The sequence below is a fragment of the Myotis yumanensis genome, unplaced genomic scaffold (genome assembly GCF_028538775.1).
Source record: "Myotis yumanensis isolate MYYU_CA2020_CCGP unplaced genomic scaffold, mMyoYum1.0.hap1 SCAF_13, whole genome shotgun sequence".
Taxonomy (NCBI): Eukaryota; Metazoa; Chordata; class Mammalia; order Chiroptera; family Vespertilionidae; genus Myotis; species Myotis yumanensis.
The window spans coordinates 45,622,014-45,639,758 of NW_027223764.1; the positions used below are offsets into that span (position 1 = coordinate 45,622,014).

Genomic DNA, 17,745 nt, shown 5'->3' on the forward strand with positions numbered 1-17,745 from the left:
GCCTGTGAAACCACAGCAGGCTTCCTTGCGAGCATGCAAGTAGGGTAAAATCTTAGGCCCTTCCAAGTTCTGACAACAGACACAGTTGATGGACTGTGCTTCCCCTGTGGGTGATGCAGATAATGCTGCATTGGTCTAAGGGCTTTGGAGATATTATATATATACGCACACATATATATTCCAACTTTGAAATAAATTGCCATGATTCTTTTCCTGGTTATTAGGAATTATGTAATTATGTACATTCCTTGGGTTTGTAGAGGGTGAAGCCTCAGATCAGTGTTCTGTGGCAAAGTGAACTTCTCTGGGGTTTAAAAATGCTAGACAGCCCAGCCAGCATGGCTCTGGTTGAGCGTCAACCTATGAACCAGAAGGTCATGGTTCGATTCCTGGTCAGGGCACATGCCCAGGTTGCAGGCTCGATCTGTGCAGGAGGCAGGTCAATGAATGATTCTCTCTCATCACTGATGTTTTTTATCTCTCTTTCTCTCCCTTCCTCTCTGAAATGAATAAAAAAATACATATAAAAATGCTACAGATACAGTAGTCTCCTCTGTTGACTAAGAACTTCCAAACTTGTAGTGAATTTTTATGAATTTATTTGAGCAAAAACTGATGACAATGACTAGGAAGCAAGACCTCAAATGCTCTGGAGAATAACAGTTTTGCAGTCTCTTTTAGGTATTTGACGTTAAGGAGAATTTAATAAATTTTTTAATATATATTTTTAGTGATTTCAGAGATGGAAGGGAGAGACAGAACATCAATAATGGAAGAGAATGATTGCTTGGCTGCCTCCTGCACGCCCCCTACTGGGGATCGGGCCCACAATCCAGGCATGTGCCCTTGACTGGAATGGAACCTGGGACCCTTCAGCCTGCAGGGCGACACTCAAGGATAGAGTTTAAGAAAGATGACATGAAGGTGGGAGAAAGTAAGGCGGGGATTGGGTTACGGGCGAGTTAATCTCCTGAAGGCGGCTACTTCTCTTGAGGATTATTACTTCGGACATTGCACAGGTGTGGTAACCTAGATGTGTGAGAACAATGGGCAAGGCTGGAATTTATGATCAGATCACCCTGCGCGGTTACTTTCCAGAGAAGCCCTTTCTCCTCCACACCCCGTACCCACAGGGGATATGTTCCAAGGCCCCCAGTGGGTGCCTGGAGCCACAGGAAGCACTGGGCCCCATAGACATTTTTATCCCATACAGACACCCATTTTACAGCTTCTCTTCGGCATAACCGAGTTGCCAGCATCACTCCTCTTGTGCTTTGGGGTCATTATTAAGTAAAATAAGGGCGACTTGAAAGTACCAGCACTGCTATGCCCTGGCAGTCCATCTGGTAACCAAGGTGCTAAGCATGAACAGGCGGGAACAGCGGGTCCACACCCAGGGTGGGAGTGAGCGAGAAAGGAGCCCGACTTCACCATAGCACTTAGAACAGCACACAGTTTAAAACATGAACTGTTTATTCCCAGGACTTTCCAGTTAGTATTTTCGGACCGCACTGGACCACAGGTAACTGAACCCAGAGAGCGAAGCCGCGGGTAAGGGGGGCACCTGCAGTTCGCAGTGTGAGTCCTCCTGCAGGTGGTGGGGGCGGAGGGGAGGTGGTGCTGATGCTGCGGTTGGGATGGGAGGTTCATCTCTGCTGTTGGCCTCACCGTAGCATCCAGCACAGGCCAGGCCGATTCGGACCAACCTGTCGGAGCCTGCGTGAGAATTAGGGCTTCCGGTGCCTGAACTCTAACCCTTTACCTGGACAATCCCTACCCTGACCGGCCGGACGGCGGGCGGGCTCGCGAGGGCGGGAACCCGCCATGGCCGCTGCCACGGGGTGTGGATTGCGGAACCCCGGCGGCTTTTGAGCAGCGGTGGCTTTCGGGCCGGAGGAAATGGGGGATCTTTCCTGGGCCACGGCTGAATGGCTATAAAAAACCACTGCACCTCGGGGCAAATGGGAGGCATCTGTGATACTGTCAACAATAAATAAAATAAAAACCACTTCACCTCATGTGAAGTTGTCATTGTGTAGATGAGAAAACTGGGGTCCGGAGAGGACGAACTGCCGGGATTGGAGGTGGACTCTGGAGCCTCGCGGACCCCACTTCTCTCTCCTTACGGCTCGGTTGTTCCGGTCCCCCGGCTCCTCTCCCTCCGCACACCGGGCGGCGGAGGCAGCCTTCCCCGGCCCGGGCCGCGGGATCCGTTCTGCAGCCGGCGTGGCTCCCCAAGACCGCTCCGGCCTTGTCCGCGTGCAGAGCAGACCCCCCGCTAAGCCGAGAGCCTCGGCAGAAGAGGAGCCCCGCGGCCGGAGCCAGGAAAGGGGGCGGGGCACCCCGAGACGCGCCCCAGTTTGTTCAGGGAGGGGCAGCCCCGGAGAGCCTCTCCCGCGGAGTCCGGCCGGGCGCCGGCATTGCAGCGCCTGGGGAGGCGGAGAAGGGGATGGCGGGCGCCAGGAGTTGGGACGACGTCCCGGCGCCCACTCGCTTCCCCCGGGGCCTGGAGAGAGGGGCTGTTTCAGAAGCGCACGTCGCCCTCGCTCGCCTCAGGGCCGTGGGGATCACGCTCACTGACCCCCGGCACACGCCCTGCCCGGGGCGGGCTGCAGGGTCTGAGAGCCGCCGCCCGGAAAGGGAGTTGGGGAGCGTACGTGACCCGCAGGGTGTGCAGCCGCGCCCAGTCGTTCCCGCGCGCGCACACGCGCCAGGCGCCCCGCCCCCGTGACGAGCGCGCGCGGGGCCTTCGCCCCTCCCCCCCCCGCGCGGCGCCCGCCGCGTAACACCCGCCGTTCCCCGCCCCCTCGCGTCGGGGGCTGCCCGCGCAGCTGCCTGACCGGAGGGCCCGCGGCGTCTGCCTCTCCGGCCCCCGCCGACGGATCGAGGCGGCCCACCCAGGGGGCGGGGGTGCCGTTGGTGCCCGTGGCCGTTGCGGAGCAGGTTGGAGCGGGTGGCGGGCGGCGCCGTGGGGACAGGCGCGGCAGACAGCCCGGGGCTGGCGGCGGGGGCCTGGAGGGGGAGGACTGGGTTGCGGCGGGCGGAACGGTGTCTCCTTCACTTCGCCCTCCACCGCGGCAGCCGCAGCCCGACGCCGAGGGAGCCAAGCGGCCTCAGCTGCGAGCGGAGTGGCGGGACGGCCCCCCCAGGAGATCACTAGGTACCGCGGCGTCCGCCTCACTCCGACCGGGGGCCTCGGCGGCCAAACGGGAGGCCCGAGCGGGGCTGGGGTCGGCCCGGCTCCCTAAGATGGCCGCGCGGCCCCGCGGCCCCTCTCGGTCTGAGCCCCTCTGGCCCCTCTGCCCCCCTTGTTACTCCCGCTGACTGCACTTCTTGTCCTTCCGCAGACCACCTCTTCCCGCGGCCTCGCCATGGCGACCTACGGACAGAGCTGCGCGCGGCGTACGTAGAGCGGGCTCTCCGCGGGCTGGGGCGGTGGGTTCTGGGAGCCGAAGCCTGCGGGCCAGATAACCGCAACTCCTCCGCGGTCCCCCCGCCCCCGTTTCTCCGGGGCCTTGGGAACTCGCCCTTAGCGGTAGCCACTCCACGGGCCCAGACCCCCGGCTCCGCGGAGGCGGGGCAGGGCTGCTGGGTTTCGGATAAAGGGTCTAGGCCAGGGGAGCCGGTGTGTGGCTCCATTCACCTGCAGTTTTGGGGTGGTGTGCCTTTGACGAACTCAAAGGCAAAAAGTTATTGTGGGATTGGGTTTTGGGGGGGACCGGATCAGTCACTTTTCTAGAGGAAGTAGTAACTCCCTGCGAGAGCACAAGGTCATCACACGTGCTCCTCAGGACGTGGGCGCCCCTTGTAGAATGAATGAGCTGGTGTTCGCTCCCGTTGCCTGCCCTTAAATCGCGTGGCGCTGGCCGAGGAGTATCACATTAATGTGTTTAAAATGCCCTTTAATACTTAGTTGTAGACAGTTTTGACTGGAACATAGCCGGCTGTATTATTTCTAAGTTCAGTTTTTAAATTCCCAAAGTATTATGCACCTTCCTTTCCCCTCTCCAGAATGTTTGGATCTCGGTGAGGATACTGAGGGGCACGTGGAGGAGAGGACCTTGTCTTAGGTTTTTGGTTAAATAAATCAGCCCATTGCAGTGAGTTTTGGAAGATACATCCGTAAGGATAGATGTAGATGTATATGTGTTTGACTGTACTGGTCCTGTCCTAGGAGGGGAGGCTGTAGGCACTGCAAATTTAGGGGTAGGAAGTCTGTTTTTCTTTCGGAAGGAATTTCCCAATTTGTATAGTCACTTACTGTGGTCATCCATTTTAGAAATAAGCCTTTGTTGGAGATTCCTCTTTTATAGAGCTGTAGGGCAGTTTATTGTAACTTCGGGTGGTGTCAAACACACATCAACACTCTCCTGCCACAGGACTCCCGGATGCCCCAGGCCTGAGGCCGGCCGCTAGGATCGAGGGAGTAGGGAGACTTCGCTGTCCTCTTTTTTATTTATCTACTTAATTTATTTTGTCTTCGTTTTAATGTTTTAATAAAGCTGTTGGTCTAACTCAAAAAAACCCCCACATCAACACATTGGACTGCTTCAATTTATTTTCCGTATTTCTTTTTCGGACTGTTTGAATTTAAAGATAGCAGTGGGTCATAATCTAGTTCTTGGACAGAAGTGGAGAACAGAAACATTAACACTAATGTTTTCTTCCACCAGCAATGTGTATTCCTCCATCATATGCTGACCTTGGGAAAGCTGCCAGAGATATTTTCAACAAAGGATTTGGTAAGAACTTAAAATTGTTTTTTAATTGGAGGTGAAAATGTGTTTGGATTTCTTAGTGAAATTATTAATTTCTACAAATTGTAAATACCTTGCTGCATTAATTATTCTCTGGATACATTTTAGATAAAATTTCTGTTAAAATAGTTCTGTAACAGTCCACATCCCTCTCCACCCCAATTTCCACCAATATTTTCAAACTATAGTTCAAGGATTTTACTTTTAAGAAAAAAACAGCTGTGTTTTCATTTCTTTCAGATATAGTTTAAACCTCGGTTGACTAGAATTATTGTTGTTATTATATATTACTGTTTAGGAGTTTTTCAAGAGAATTTGTTAAGTGAATTTGTGTTGTGTGTGTGTGTGTGTGTGTTTTTTTCTCAAAGATTTGGGTCCACAACCCTCCTCCCCCCTTTCTACTTTAGATTATCCCCCCAGTTATTTAGACTATTAGTCCCAAGGGGGAGATAACCCCTTTGCCGTAAAAGTTCTAAATGTTTATTGTAATAAACTATTGGCTATTCTGAGATTTGAATTGATTCTCATTTTAGGTTTTGAAATTGTTTGAAAACTTTTTTTTTTGGTGCCAGATAATACACCAGAACACTAGGCAAAGATGCAGAGATGTTCCGTTCTTTACATGTCCGTTTACATAGAATAATTTAAAATTTTTCCTTAAGTGTTGTGTTTCAACGTATATTTTTATCCCTCCCAATATGTGAATTCTTGATTCCTTTTTTAATGTATAGTCAACTATTGTTATAATTTGCTCTCTACTTTAAGGTTTTGGGTTGGTGAAACTGGACGTGAAAACAAAGTCATGCAGTGGCGTGGTGAGTGTTAGATATCTAAATCTAAGTTCTGATGAGCCTTTATATAATTTTGTACCCATAAAATATTCAAAACAAAAATGTCTACCCATTTTATTGTAAAGGAAAGGCAGAAGTTAATTGTTTTTAAAGGGATTTATTTTGGCTTTGGCCTTTTTTCATGTGGTCTTTTGCGATACTACTTTGTATGCACAAGGAACTCAGTAAATACTGACACTGGCCATGTGGGACTCTATGCAGTAAGATTACAAGCTTGAAGACTGGGAACCTGTTACGCATTTTCATAACCCTTTCTTTCAATACCTATTAAAAGCATTAAGAATTCTGGGCATAAAAGTATTCAGTGACTTAAATTGAGTGTACTAATTCTCTCCTTTGGGGATATTTTCACATGTATTTTATGAATTCAGAGAATCTTGATTTGAATATTTTAAAAATATACATATTTTTATTGATTTCAGAGAGGAAGGGAGAGGGAGAGATAGAAACATCAGTGATGAGAGAGAATCATTGATCGGCTGCCTCCTGCACACCCCCTACCTGGAGATCCAGCCCACAACCCAGGCATGTACCCTGACCGGGAATTTTAACAGTGACCTTGATGTTCACCCACTGAACCACACTGGCTGGCCAGGCTTGATTTGAATATTTTTAAAGAGGTTAATATTTTGGTACTTGATGTCTTGATTCTGCCTAACAAATTCCCTCAAAGGGAGAAAGGTAAAATTTTGTGTAATTTTTTTCTCCCTCTAAAATTTGTTTTGAGATTGTTTGGGGGATGTTGTATAATGTGCATATTGAAATTATTGGTCATTTTGATGAATTCTTGGTGTATGTATAAATTATCTTAGTTCATGTAGCTGGTTTTGAAATTAACTGTGTTATAGTTTCTTAATGCCTAGACTTGAGTTTCTGGAGTTTTATATTTGTCACGTCTGTCTATTGGTTTCTTTGGTTTGAAAGGAAGCCTGAGTATTCAGTGTGGTTCAGTGACTTATTTGTTTAAGATAACCTGTTTCAGAGCAATGACTTAGGGTTTATTTTCTTGTTTTTCCACTCTTAACCTTTTATAAACACTTGCTGCTTATTTGTTAAAACACAAAAGGCCTCCTCAAAAAAAAAAAAAGTAAAGACAGTCTTTGTGTTTAAAAGCCTATTTGCTTTTTAAAGAAACAATAAACTTTAAACTGGGGAACAATTAGAGAAGTATATCTAGTACTAGACTGTTTGATATATGAAACTCTTTGTTGGAAAGGAAGGGCTTACTGTGGACAGGGTTAAGGAAAGTTTTATGAAATTAGGTTTAAGATCATGAATATAAAGGAGCTGGATTATATACAGTATACTGTAGTATGTTTCTGTTTCCATTACTGTATATAATTCAACAAGTATGGTACTGATCCTGTTCTATGTACTTGGCTCCAACCAAGTCCCATTAATGGCTGGTTCTGTTTTCTCACCTGAACTGCAGAAATGTCCAGGCCACCCAGAATGTAGAAGCCTAACTATCTGGTGATGAAGTGAAGGGTCTAAGCTCGCCAGTGGTGTCACATCTGGCCCAGTTTTGGTTCCACAGTGTGCTCTTGGTTTTGTGTCTTGAGCTCTTAATCTATGGATTGATGGATGGTAGTGGGTGGGGCCTCAAGAATCAGTCATTGTCACTCAGGAGTAAAAATAGCTACTCATACACATTCCCCATTTCAGGTACCTGCTAGAAGAACTTGCTCCATATAGTTTTAATAATGCTTTCCTTTTGTGTAGAGCATGTGAAAATGCAAAGTTTTCACAGTATCAGTTCAGTTTAATCCTCCAGAGGATTATATTGTAACTTTTGGCCGATGCACGAAATTCGTGCAAGGGGCTTGGCCCTAGCAGCCCCGTAGGGCCTTGTCATTAGGAAGGTGGTCTAGCTGTTTGGTCTAATTAGCATATTAGCTCTTTAGATAGGACTGAGGAAGCTGAGTCCCAGAAGAGTTAATGTCTTCCTCAGTGTTTCATTTAGTGACAACAAATGCATGTGGGCCTCCTAATTTTATAGCCAGTGTTCTTTGCTAACTTACCAGTGTTTAGTATGGACATTGAGTACCAAGCTTTGACTTGAAATTCCTGTTTATGAAGACATTTAATTTCAGGAGATTGTGTACAAGACCCAAGGCTTTTGAGTCTATTTTACTGCAGAGCAATTTAGGCAAATGTTTCTCCCACTGCACAGATTTTTATGTTTCCTCTGCAGGTATCACAATTTCAGGTTGAACTTCTCTTTTTAGTTCAGATGAGCTGTCTTTTTTAGAAGTGGTTTTCCAGTGGCCAAAGCCATTATTATCAGACAAACTGTGAGTCAGTATCCTCAGAGGGCTTTTTAAAATATTTTATCTTGGAAGATTTCAATTGCCTGCCTACATACTGAGCTCTGAAACATTACTAGATTTCTGGGTTATCTGTGGCAGATTTAAAGTCTCAGATAAGCCTTCCTCCATATTATACCTTCCTTTTTAGTTGGTGTGCAGTTAGGGATTTGCAAGTTATTTACATTTGCTATAAACATAAGATTATATAATGTACTTCAAATTAATTCCTGTATTAAATTTCTTCTGATATCACCTATTGTTCATAATAGAGTTTATATTATGCATGATATAAACCAGTTGTAGAGCAAATCTATAAATCCTTTCCCCTGCTCCCCCCCTCCCCCTTTTTTTTTTGTTAATCCCCCTGAAGATATTTTCTGTTGATTTTTAGAGAGTGGAAAAGAGAGGGAAAGACAGAGAGAAATATCATTGTGAGAGAAACACATCGATTGGTTGCCTCTTGCACGCGCCAGGACCAGGACCAGGGCCTGGGCCGAGGAGGAGCCTGTGACCAAAGTACACGCTTTTGGCCGGAATCGAACCCAGGACCCATCGGTCCACAAGCTGATGATCTATACACTGAGCCAAACCAGCTAGGGCTTTTTGTCGATTTTGTTTTTTGTTTGTTTGTTTTGTTTTTTACTGATTTCAGAGAGGAAGGGAGAGGGAGAGAGATGGAAACATCAATAATGACAGAGAATCATTGATTGGCTGCCTCTTGCACGTCCCGTACTGGGGATCGAGCCCACAACCCAGGCATGTACCCTTGACCGGAATCGAACCCAGGACCCTTTATTCTGCAGGCCGACACTCTCATCAGCTCTATCACTGAGCCAAACCAGCTAAGGCTTTCTATTGACTTTTAGAGAGAGTGGAAGGGATGGGGAGAGACAGAGAAACATCAATGTGAGACTATCAACTGGTTGCTTCCCACACGGGCCCGAGCAGGGCTGGGGATTGAGTCTGCGTCTGAGGTACATGGAATCGAACCTCTGGGACCTTTCAGTCCGTAGGCTGACGCTCTATCCACTGAACTAAACTGGCAAGGGCTCCCTTTTTAATGAGAATGTGAAAGATAGTTGGAAAGGCATGAAACCTGGTGAAGATCCTTTTTATCTCACAGAAACAAAATATTGGGATTACTAATAATTTAGAAAAAAGTCATTTATTCAGTGTGTGAATTCCTACAGTGGGATACTTTCCTTTAAAGGACTTCCAGGAAACAATTTGTAATAAGTACAATATCTGTTGTTATAAATTTTTATTGTAATGATGGGGTCTGTGATCATAGTGGCTTATTTAGTTTTTTTATTCAATATCAAATATACTGGATATAGTGCCAAAACATTCTCTCTCCTCCCCCACATGCCTCCTGCACTGATTTTTGAATCCCAAATAAAATCACCTTAGAAGTTTCCTTGAAAGGTGTACAGTTTGTTCATTTGAGAATTAGATTCAGGTTAACTTATCATTGGTTGGAAATGTCAGCTGTAAGTAAGGTAGCAGTTTTTAATTTACAGGCTAATTTTTCACTCTTGTGTATACTGAGTAGTAGAAGATAGGAATATTTGGCAAGCTAGAAAAAAAGGATTAGTGAAGCTAGTAAGTGTTTCAGTGGTCTCTTTCTGTGTGTGTGTGTGTAAGGTAGTGAGTGGATTCTTAAATGCTTATGAGAAAGTTCATGAAGTTATTTATTGTCTTAATAGGAATTCTCAACATCTGGTTCATCTAATACAGACACTGGTAAAGTTACTGGGACCTTGGAGACCAAATATAAATGGTGTGAGTATGGTCTGACTTTCACAGAGAAATGGAACACTGATAACACTCTGGGAACAGAAATCGCAATTGAAGACCAGGTAACATTTTGAAAATGTGTTTTAATATTAATTATTTTATTTTTGTATTTAAAAAAGGAAATAAAGCTGCAAACATTCTTTTTCTTTCAAAATAGATTTGTCAAGGTTTGAAACTGACATTTGATACCACCTTTTCACCAAACACAGGGTAAGCATGGGCATTTTATCTGCTTTAAATTCAAAAGCATTCCTCTTCTGTATATTTAGGAACGATGCATATTTACTGTTTGATAGCTTACCCAGACCCCTTGTGGCAAATTTCTGCTTCTGCCTTTGGAGCAGGAACACTATGGTTGCCATCATTGGCTTGCCTTCAACTATCTGCCTGTTTTCATTGTGGTAGTAACTTAGGTAATTACCGTGTTTCGAATATACTTTTGTGATGGATTGTCAGTTATGCAATGTAGCCTTCCTGTGGTGGTGGCAGTCTATTATCCCATGTTTGCCTTTATCTTTTAATTCGTGAGCTATATATATTTTTAATTTTTATTTTATTATTTCTTAAAGGCAGAATTTGTTTTTATTAAAAAACGCTCAAGAGACTTTAAAAAGGCCCAAAGATGTCCTGTTTTTTTGTTTGTTTTTCTTGTGTTTTTATTTATTTCAGAGAGGAAGGGAGAGCGTGAGAGAAATATCAATGATGAGAGAGAATCATTGATTGGCTGCCTCCTGCACATCTCCCCCCGTCCCCCCCTTACTGGGAATGGAGTCCGCAACCTAGGCATGTGCCCTGACTAGGAATTGAACCGTGATCTCCAGGTTCATAGGTTGATGCTCAACCACTGAGCCACAGTGGTGGGACTAGATGTTCAGTTTTAATAGAAGATCATACTGAGGTGGTGTCTGTTGGTTTTCCATTACTAAGGCATCGATTTAATCCTTGCTGATGAAACCCTGATAATTCTAGTTGGGTGGTGGTGATTTCCTCTGACTCCTGGCATCTTTCATAAAGTGGCCATCAGCTCACCAATGGTGAAAAATGTAATACCAGAAATAATCACTAAACGCATGGCAGATTCTACTTGAATATCCTTTCTGCATCATTCTTCTAAACCAGTCTAATGATATCAGTTTGAGTATTGGAGATCCTGATGGGTGTCATCTGCAGAGACTGGTATTAAATGCAACTCTTTCAGGACAGAAACCAGCAAACACCCTTCAAGACAACACACACCCACACACACACATATATATTTTGCCTCTTATATGACTATCCTGCTACTTTTTTTATTCCAGTTATACTGCAGTTTACCTAGTCTGTCTTAACCACTCTATGCAGAAGTTATGTAAATCTTTCCTGCTGGCATCTGTTTTAAGTCAGTTTGTTCTTTTTCCAGAAAGAAAAGTGGTAAAATCAAGTCTTCTTACAAGAGGGAATGTATAAACCTTGGATGTGATGTTGACTTTGATTTTGCTGGACCTGCAATCCATGGTTCAGCTGTCTTTGGTTACGAGGGCTGGCTTGCTGGATACCAGATGACCTTTGACAGTGCCAAATCAAAGCTTACAAGGAATAACTTTGCAGTGGGCTATAGAACTGGGGACTTCCAGCTACACACTAATGTGTGAGTATTTTTTGTGTGGGATTTTATGATGTAAGATCTCAGGATGACATTGGTGTCTTCTGTCATTTCTTATTAACCTAGGTCAAACCTAAAAGATTTCTTTTAGCATATAAAGAGCTCATCCTTGGGCATTTCTAGGGTGCCCATCAAAAGTGAATAGTTAAAAATGTTAGAAGAGGCTAAGACATTGCCAGATTCTACTAGTGCATTTATTTGGCTTGTTTGTCCATGATATGTGAGGTGCTGATTTGATAGGATTATCTGAAATGTATGGTGTTTTTACCTAACCCACATTAGATGTATATGTCAAAAGGACTGAAAAATAATTTTCTCCCTTATAACAAAATAATGCATTGGTAAGTAATAATACAAAGAAGAAAACCAAAGTTTCCCATAATCCTATCATGTAGGTATGTAGTCTTTGTTAATTGTTAATGTTTTACCTTTTTATACCAGTATGTGTATACATAAAATACATACTGAAAAGGCTGTTTTATAACCCTTTTTCTTCTTAATACTTAATATATTTTGATCATTTCCCTATAGCATTATGTATTCTACAACATGATTGGTAATTCCACTGGATTTATTTGACCAATCCTTGTTTTTGGACATAGGTTGGGAAAAGACCTTTTAAAAGGAAAATTTTCAGTGGAACACTAGAGACCCATGTGAGCAATGGCTTTTATTTAAATGTAATGCTACTACAATATCAACCTAGTGTCTTAGACATTACATTGTCTGTTCTAGATTTATTAATTTAAAATATCTTATAGCAATGATGGGACAGAATTTGGAGGCTCAATTTATCAGAAAGTATGTGAAGATCTTGACACTTCAGTAAACCTTGCGTGGACTTCCGGTACCAACTGCACTCGCTTTGGTATTGCAGCTAAATATCAGTTGGATCCCACTGCTTCCATTTCTGTAAGTAGTAGTATGGGCTTAGAATATATGGGTTTTTTGATTATGGAAATTAATATTTGGGTCTATTGAATTATATTGAGAATGTGAACAGTATCCCCAGTTTACACACAGATTGGGCTGAGGACTTTGAATACTGCTTTCTATGGAGACTGTTAGAAATTTGATCATCTAGGCCACAGTAATTCTCAAAACCATGTAACTAGTAACCCTGAGCCCCAAGGCTGTCTAAGCCCAGGGAAGCCAGTGTTTTGGGTCCTGGGTAGTTCTCATTCCTGCTGGGGAGTATACACATCAGTTGACACTCCGACTTTATCTTTTTATTCTTTGCAAAATATCTTCAGATTTGATCTCAGTGTTCAGTAGTATATATGCCATTTTGTAGTTGAAGAAACCCATACTTGGAGAAAGGACTTAAACCAGTACTAAGAAAGGATGGAAGGGAGAAGTAGAGCCAGGATAGGACTGCATGCATGTCCTGATTTCCTTCCTGTCTAGGGTGTCCAGCGAGGTCATTCTGCTTTGCCTGTGCCTATCCTAGTTTTATCACTGAAAGTTCTGCATCCCAAGGACTCCCCCCTCATCCCAGTTTAACTGGGTCGGATGGCCACCCTCATACTGTCCTTAGGCTCTTTCTTCCTTCAGTCACAGTGGGTTGGAGTAGGAGGGAGTGCAGCATCTCAGGGCGTAGAGGGGCTGGCTCCAATTTCAGGCAGATCAGCAGCTGCTCCTCTATCAGTTGTTTACAGGTCAAGGACTGCCTGTACCCAATGTCCTGGGAATGAAAGAAAGTTAAACCTTCCATAAGAACTATTTGTTACATAAAGTAATCTTCATTTCTGAAGACAACGTTGTAATAATTTAGGCAGTTAAGTTTTAGCCCCATTCTTGTTTTATTTTAGCACAGTTGAAATCAGAGAATGAGGACCCAGAATGCTTTCCCATTGGCAAGGCAGTGGTTCATTGATTTTCCCTTCTGTTTCTAACTGCACTGTAGCAGGATTCACACAGCACACTACTCTGTGATAGCTCCATTGTTACACTCTTCAGGTATATGCCTATGGCACCACCACAGATTTAATGCCAGCAAAAGATGCAGCTCTCTTATAGTCTGAAATGGGAAGGGAATTGGGGGCCTGTGTGCCATTGAGTGATTCCTGGGGATTATATTTGGAAATGTATCTACCATTTCCCACCTAAGTAGTGCTGCTGTTGCCCCAGTCAGGCATCACCCGAACGAAGTATTGCTTAATGCTGCATCACAGTTTCATGGTTGACTCTAAAGTAGTAGGAACTTGAATCTGATTTCTGAGGCTCTTAAATTTGTTGGGCACAAGATAGTCACTGGTGGCCCATTTCTTTCTGAGACAACTCACATGGTTGTTGGTGGTTCATGAGAACTTGGCTGTTGTGTCAACAGAATATAAGTGCAGTTTATGTGACTGCTGCCTGTATAGTTACATCATTTCTCTCTCTAGATTGGGCTGTGGTTTTTTTTTGGGGGGGGGGGATAATTTTATTGATTTCAGAGAGGAAAGGAGAGGGAGAAAGATAGAAATATCAATGATGAGAGAATAATTATCAGCTGCCTTCTGCATGCCCCCTAACTGGGGATCAAGTCTGTAACCCTGACTTGTGCCCTGACCAGGAATTGAACCGTGACTTCCTGGTTCATAGGTAAACATTCAACCACTGAGCCACACCAGCTGGGCTTGGACTGGGCTAGTTTGATGTTACACTTTGTAAAAGAGTGCAGGCATCAAATCATTTCTAAGTCTGTTTTGAACTCAGAGGCTGTTTGTTACCTTTTACCATAGCGTTCCTAGGCCCTAGAGATGGCTTAATGATATCAGTGGGAGAGGATGCAGCTACTTCTTACTGTGTCTTGTTCTCCAGGGTTCCTTTCAGCCCTTGAAGGTCTGTGACTAAATCCTAAAATAATGAATTGTCCAAGGTGGGCAGGGACCTGGATTGGTAATGATGCTTCATTGGTACGTCTTCTCACACAGTCTAGTTAATCCAAGACTTGAGTGTTAATGAGAATGTGAGGTGTAAAGGATTTAGTCGTATTCTTAGAGGAAGTACTTAGCATTTGGAGATTTTGAACATTGATGGTTTTGATTCTTTAGGACGACTTTTGAAAGTGCCGTGTCAAAGTTATAAATTTAAACTTCACATCCCACACTTTGAGACTGTGTGTCATATAGCTAGTGAGCCCAGTGGACTTCCATTTACTGCATTTTGATGTGGTTTATTTTTGCTAGATTAGACTCAACAAGGATGATTCTTATGAGAATGCTTAGGCTCTTGTGCTATATGGACAATTTGGGGTCTGTAGACACATCCCAGTAGATATGGTGAGTGCTGTGTCCGACTGGCAATTTGACTTTGAGTTTAATGGACAAAAATTAAGTGTTACCTGGTTTTTGTTTGGCTTAATAACTAATTATATTTTATTATGTGAGTAAAAAGGCTGAACACTGTAATTGCTTGATAGGGAAACATGTAGGGGCTTTGTCTCCTCTCAAAAGTTTTTCTTAATAGTGTTTGCATTTTATTTTAGGCAAAAGTCAACAACTCTAGTTTAATTGGAGTGGGCTACACTCAGACTCTGCGGCCTGGTAAGTATTCTTGATAAAGTAGGGTTTTTCTGATAGTGTTATAAAAGTTAGTTTTCATTTCTTATTTTACAAACCTTTCAATCACACAAAATTGACAAACGAGTACAATGAACGCATGTTTACTTTTGGCCAAAGTTTTGTATTTCCTTTTTTTTTGCTGGGCTGTTTGGAAGCTGCAGCTATCATGACGCTTCCCTAAATGCTGCAGCATATCTCCTCAGAGTGAGAACATCCTCCTGTTTGCATAATTCAGTACCGTTTTCAGTGATGCCATATTATTATCCATTCTCTAGTCATTTTCCTCACTTGTACCTGAAATGTCTTACAGTAATTTTTATTTCTTCAATCAAAGTTCACTCATTGCTTTGGTTGTTCGGTCTCTATAATCTAATTTATTTTACATCGTATTTTGAGCCTTGCTGTATTCTCTCAAGCATTACTTCTCAAACTTTAGTGTGTGCATGAATCACCTGGGGGATCTTATTAAAATGCAAATGCTGTTCTTACAGCTCTGAGGAGTTCTGTTTTTCTAATAAGCTTTTAAGTGATGCCAGTGTCCCTGGTTCTTGAACCACCATTTGGGTAGTAAGGTTCTAAGGCACTAGGAGCTTCTGTCTCCTCCAAATAGGGCTTTCCACTCACTATTATTTTTGACAATTTTGAAACCTAAAAGAAAAGAATGGTACCATGAACACCCATATGCCCATATCAACATTCACCACATTTATTTTATCTTTCCATGTCTGTATATATAGTCCTTTTTTTCACATGCCCTTATGAATTATTTAAATGTAGGTTTTATAGCTATGTAGACACGTCAGCCCTGGTGTGCATATCTGTGTAAAACATTTTTCTTTATAACTACAATACCATTCTCACAGCTAAGAAAATTAACAATAATATTTGGTATGTACTGTAGTCTATTCAGATTTCTCCACTTGTTCCCAAAATGTTTATTGTAGTTTTTCCTTTCTAGGATTCAATTAGGATTTTCTTTAGTCTGATAGTATGTTGAACATTATTGCATTTTCTAGAGCACTTTGTACTTTATAATTAACATTTTTATGTTCTGTGACTTGATACCTTACCCAGGGTGGTGCCAACAGAATTCTCTCTGCCAGCTCAGGTATTCACAAGTGCCCTCTGGTGGCTGGCCCTAACAGGTCATCTGACAGGCTGAGGAAAAGTGATAGGCAGGCTATGGCACAGTAAAGAAGACTAGATTCTCATGAGGTGTTTCATGCACGTCTTGGTTGTCTGCTTCTGTTTACAGGTGTGAAGCTTACGCTGTCTGCTCTGGTAGATGGGAAGAGCATTAATGCTGGTGGCCACAAACTGGGGCTTGCCCTGGAGTTGGAGGCTTAATCCAGCTGAAAGCAACCTCTGGGAATGGATATCAGAAGATTTGGCCTTAATATATTTCCAGTGTGACCAGCAGGCTTTTCTCCCTCCAAGAAGGTGATCAAAACAGGATGAGCTAAACAAGAGCTGTGTTTTAAATATGTATGTAGACAGTTACTTGTTAGCTGGTTTCTAGTTGAATTGGTTATCTAGTTACCAATGCGGCAGTCCTGCAGTCACCTATACATTATTTAATGTATTTAACTGTTAAATGCGCTACCCACCAATAATGAAATAGACCTTTATGAAAACTGTACAATTGTGTGCATGTTGTTTTTATGTTCCTTTTAACATTGAATATTGCCATTGAATGAAATGGATCAGCGGATTTAAGATGAGGTTAAATTTTTCTTGTTAAATTCAACTATTAGAGTAACTTTTGGTATCCTAAAATATGACAAATTATGAATAAAATAACTATACGTAATTAATGACTCCACGTATTTGCAGAGTTAAAAATTTGCTAGCTAGGGTTAAATCTCCCTGGTAATCTAGCTAATAATTATTTTTTCCAGTGAGCATTTTGCTCTTTACCAAAACCTGTGCCACAAACTTCTGTGTGTCCCTAGAGTAACTCCTTGAGCTTTTAAGATCACAATAAAGTAAGAGGATACATGCCTTTTACATCTTCAGCTTGTAAGTTTGTGCAGAATTACATTGGATCATTGTTAACCCCAGGAGGTGTTGGAGAGGAGGTGATGAAGAGTAGTGCTAGAAGTTTTATACGCACACCTTACCTCTGTGAGCTAATGCTGTGGATAATGAACCAGGCCCTAGTTAGGTGGGATGAGACTAGGTGTAGGGAAATGAAATAAGGTGTAGATAGTATCCGGATCCAGAGGGACGGTGAGAGGGGTATATAGGCCCAGTGAGAGGTCATTACTCATTTTCCTGACTGGAAAGCTTGGGCCTGAGTTTGGGACCAGAGGCAACATCTTCAGTCTATGTGGCCCATGGCCTTCATCTGGACTTGTGCTGCATAATAGAAATTAATAGGTAATTTTGGTTGGAAAAGTAGGTAAAAAGTTTTTTGAAGGGTGGGTACAAAGGTTAGAGAAGGGGAGATTTGTTCAACAAATTCATTATACAGACCTGAAGTACAGTAAAAGAACAGATAAAATAGAGTGCTTTGAGATTCATTACCCAAAAAGTGATTGTTGCTGAAAATTTCCTGGTTAAGAAGAATGTGATGAGGAATTAGAAGCCTAAGTTAAACCCCCCTCACAGGTGTGCTGGGGCACAAAGACTCCTTCTGGTCTCACTGTTTGTCCTAAGGGACTGACTAGAATGGCCCACATGAATCAGACACACATGACTTAATGGCAGAAAGCTGGAATTTGAGCCAATTTATTTGAGTCAGGACCTATTGCTACGTAAGGAAGAACTGTGAAAGCACCTCTTGTGCTTTTGGGACACATACGTATGAAGCAGCCCGGCTAGCGTGGCTCTGGTTGAGCG

General features: G+C 43.2%; 1 protein-coding gene across 1 annotated transcript; it reads left to right on the forward strand.

Annotated features, from left to right (window-relative positions):
* The first annotated feature begins 3,033 nt into the window (after window positions 1-3,033).
* Window positions 3,034-16,911, forward strand: VDAC2 (voltage dependent anion channel 2). The gene is made up of 10 exons (XM_070433046.1): window positions 3,034-3,160; window positions 3,348-3,402; window positions 4,674-4,742; window positions 5,523-5,572; window positions 9,624-9,776; window positions 9,872-9,924; window positions 11,114-11,341; window positions 12,118-12,268; window positions 14,829-14,886; window positions 16,160-16,911. The coding sequence occupies exons 2-10, from the start codon at window positions 3,372-3,374 to the stop codon at window positions 16,249-16,251; spliced, it is 885 nt and encodes a 294-aa protein (XP_070289147.1). The 5' UTR covers window positions 3,034-3,160; window positions 3,348-3,371; the 3' UTR covers window positions 16,252-16,911.
* Window positions 16,912-17,745: the final 834 nt, after the last annotated feature.

Coding starts and splice junctions, on each gene's coding strand:
- VDAC2 (XM_070433046.1), top strand. CDS start 3,372: ATGGCGACCTACGGACAGAGCTGCGCGCGGC. Junction 11,342..12,117: donor TTCCAGCTACACACTAATGT/GTGAGTATTTTT, acceptor AATATCTTATAG/CAATGATGGGACAGAATTTG. Junction 12,269..14,828: donor ATCCCACTGCTTCCATTTCT/GTAAGTAGTAGT, acceptor ATTTTATTTTAG/GCAAAAGTCAACAACTCTAG.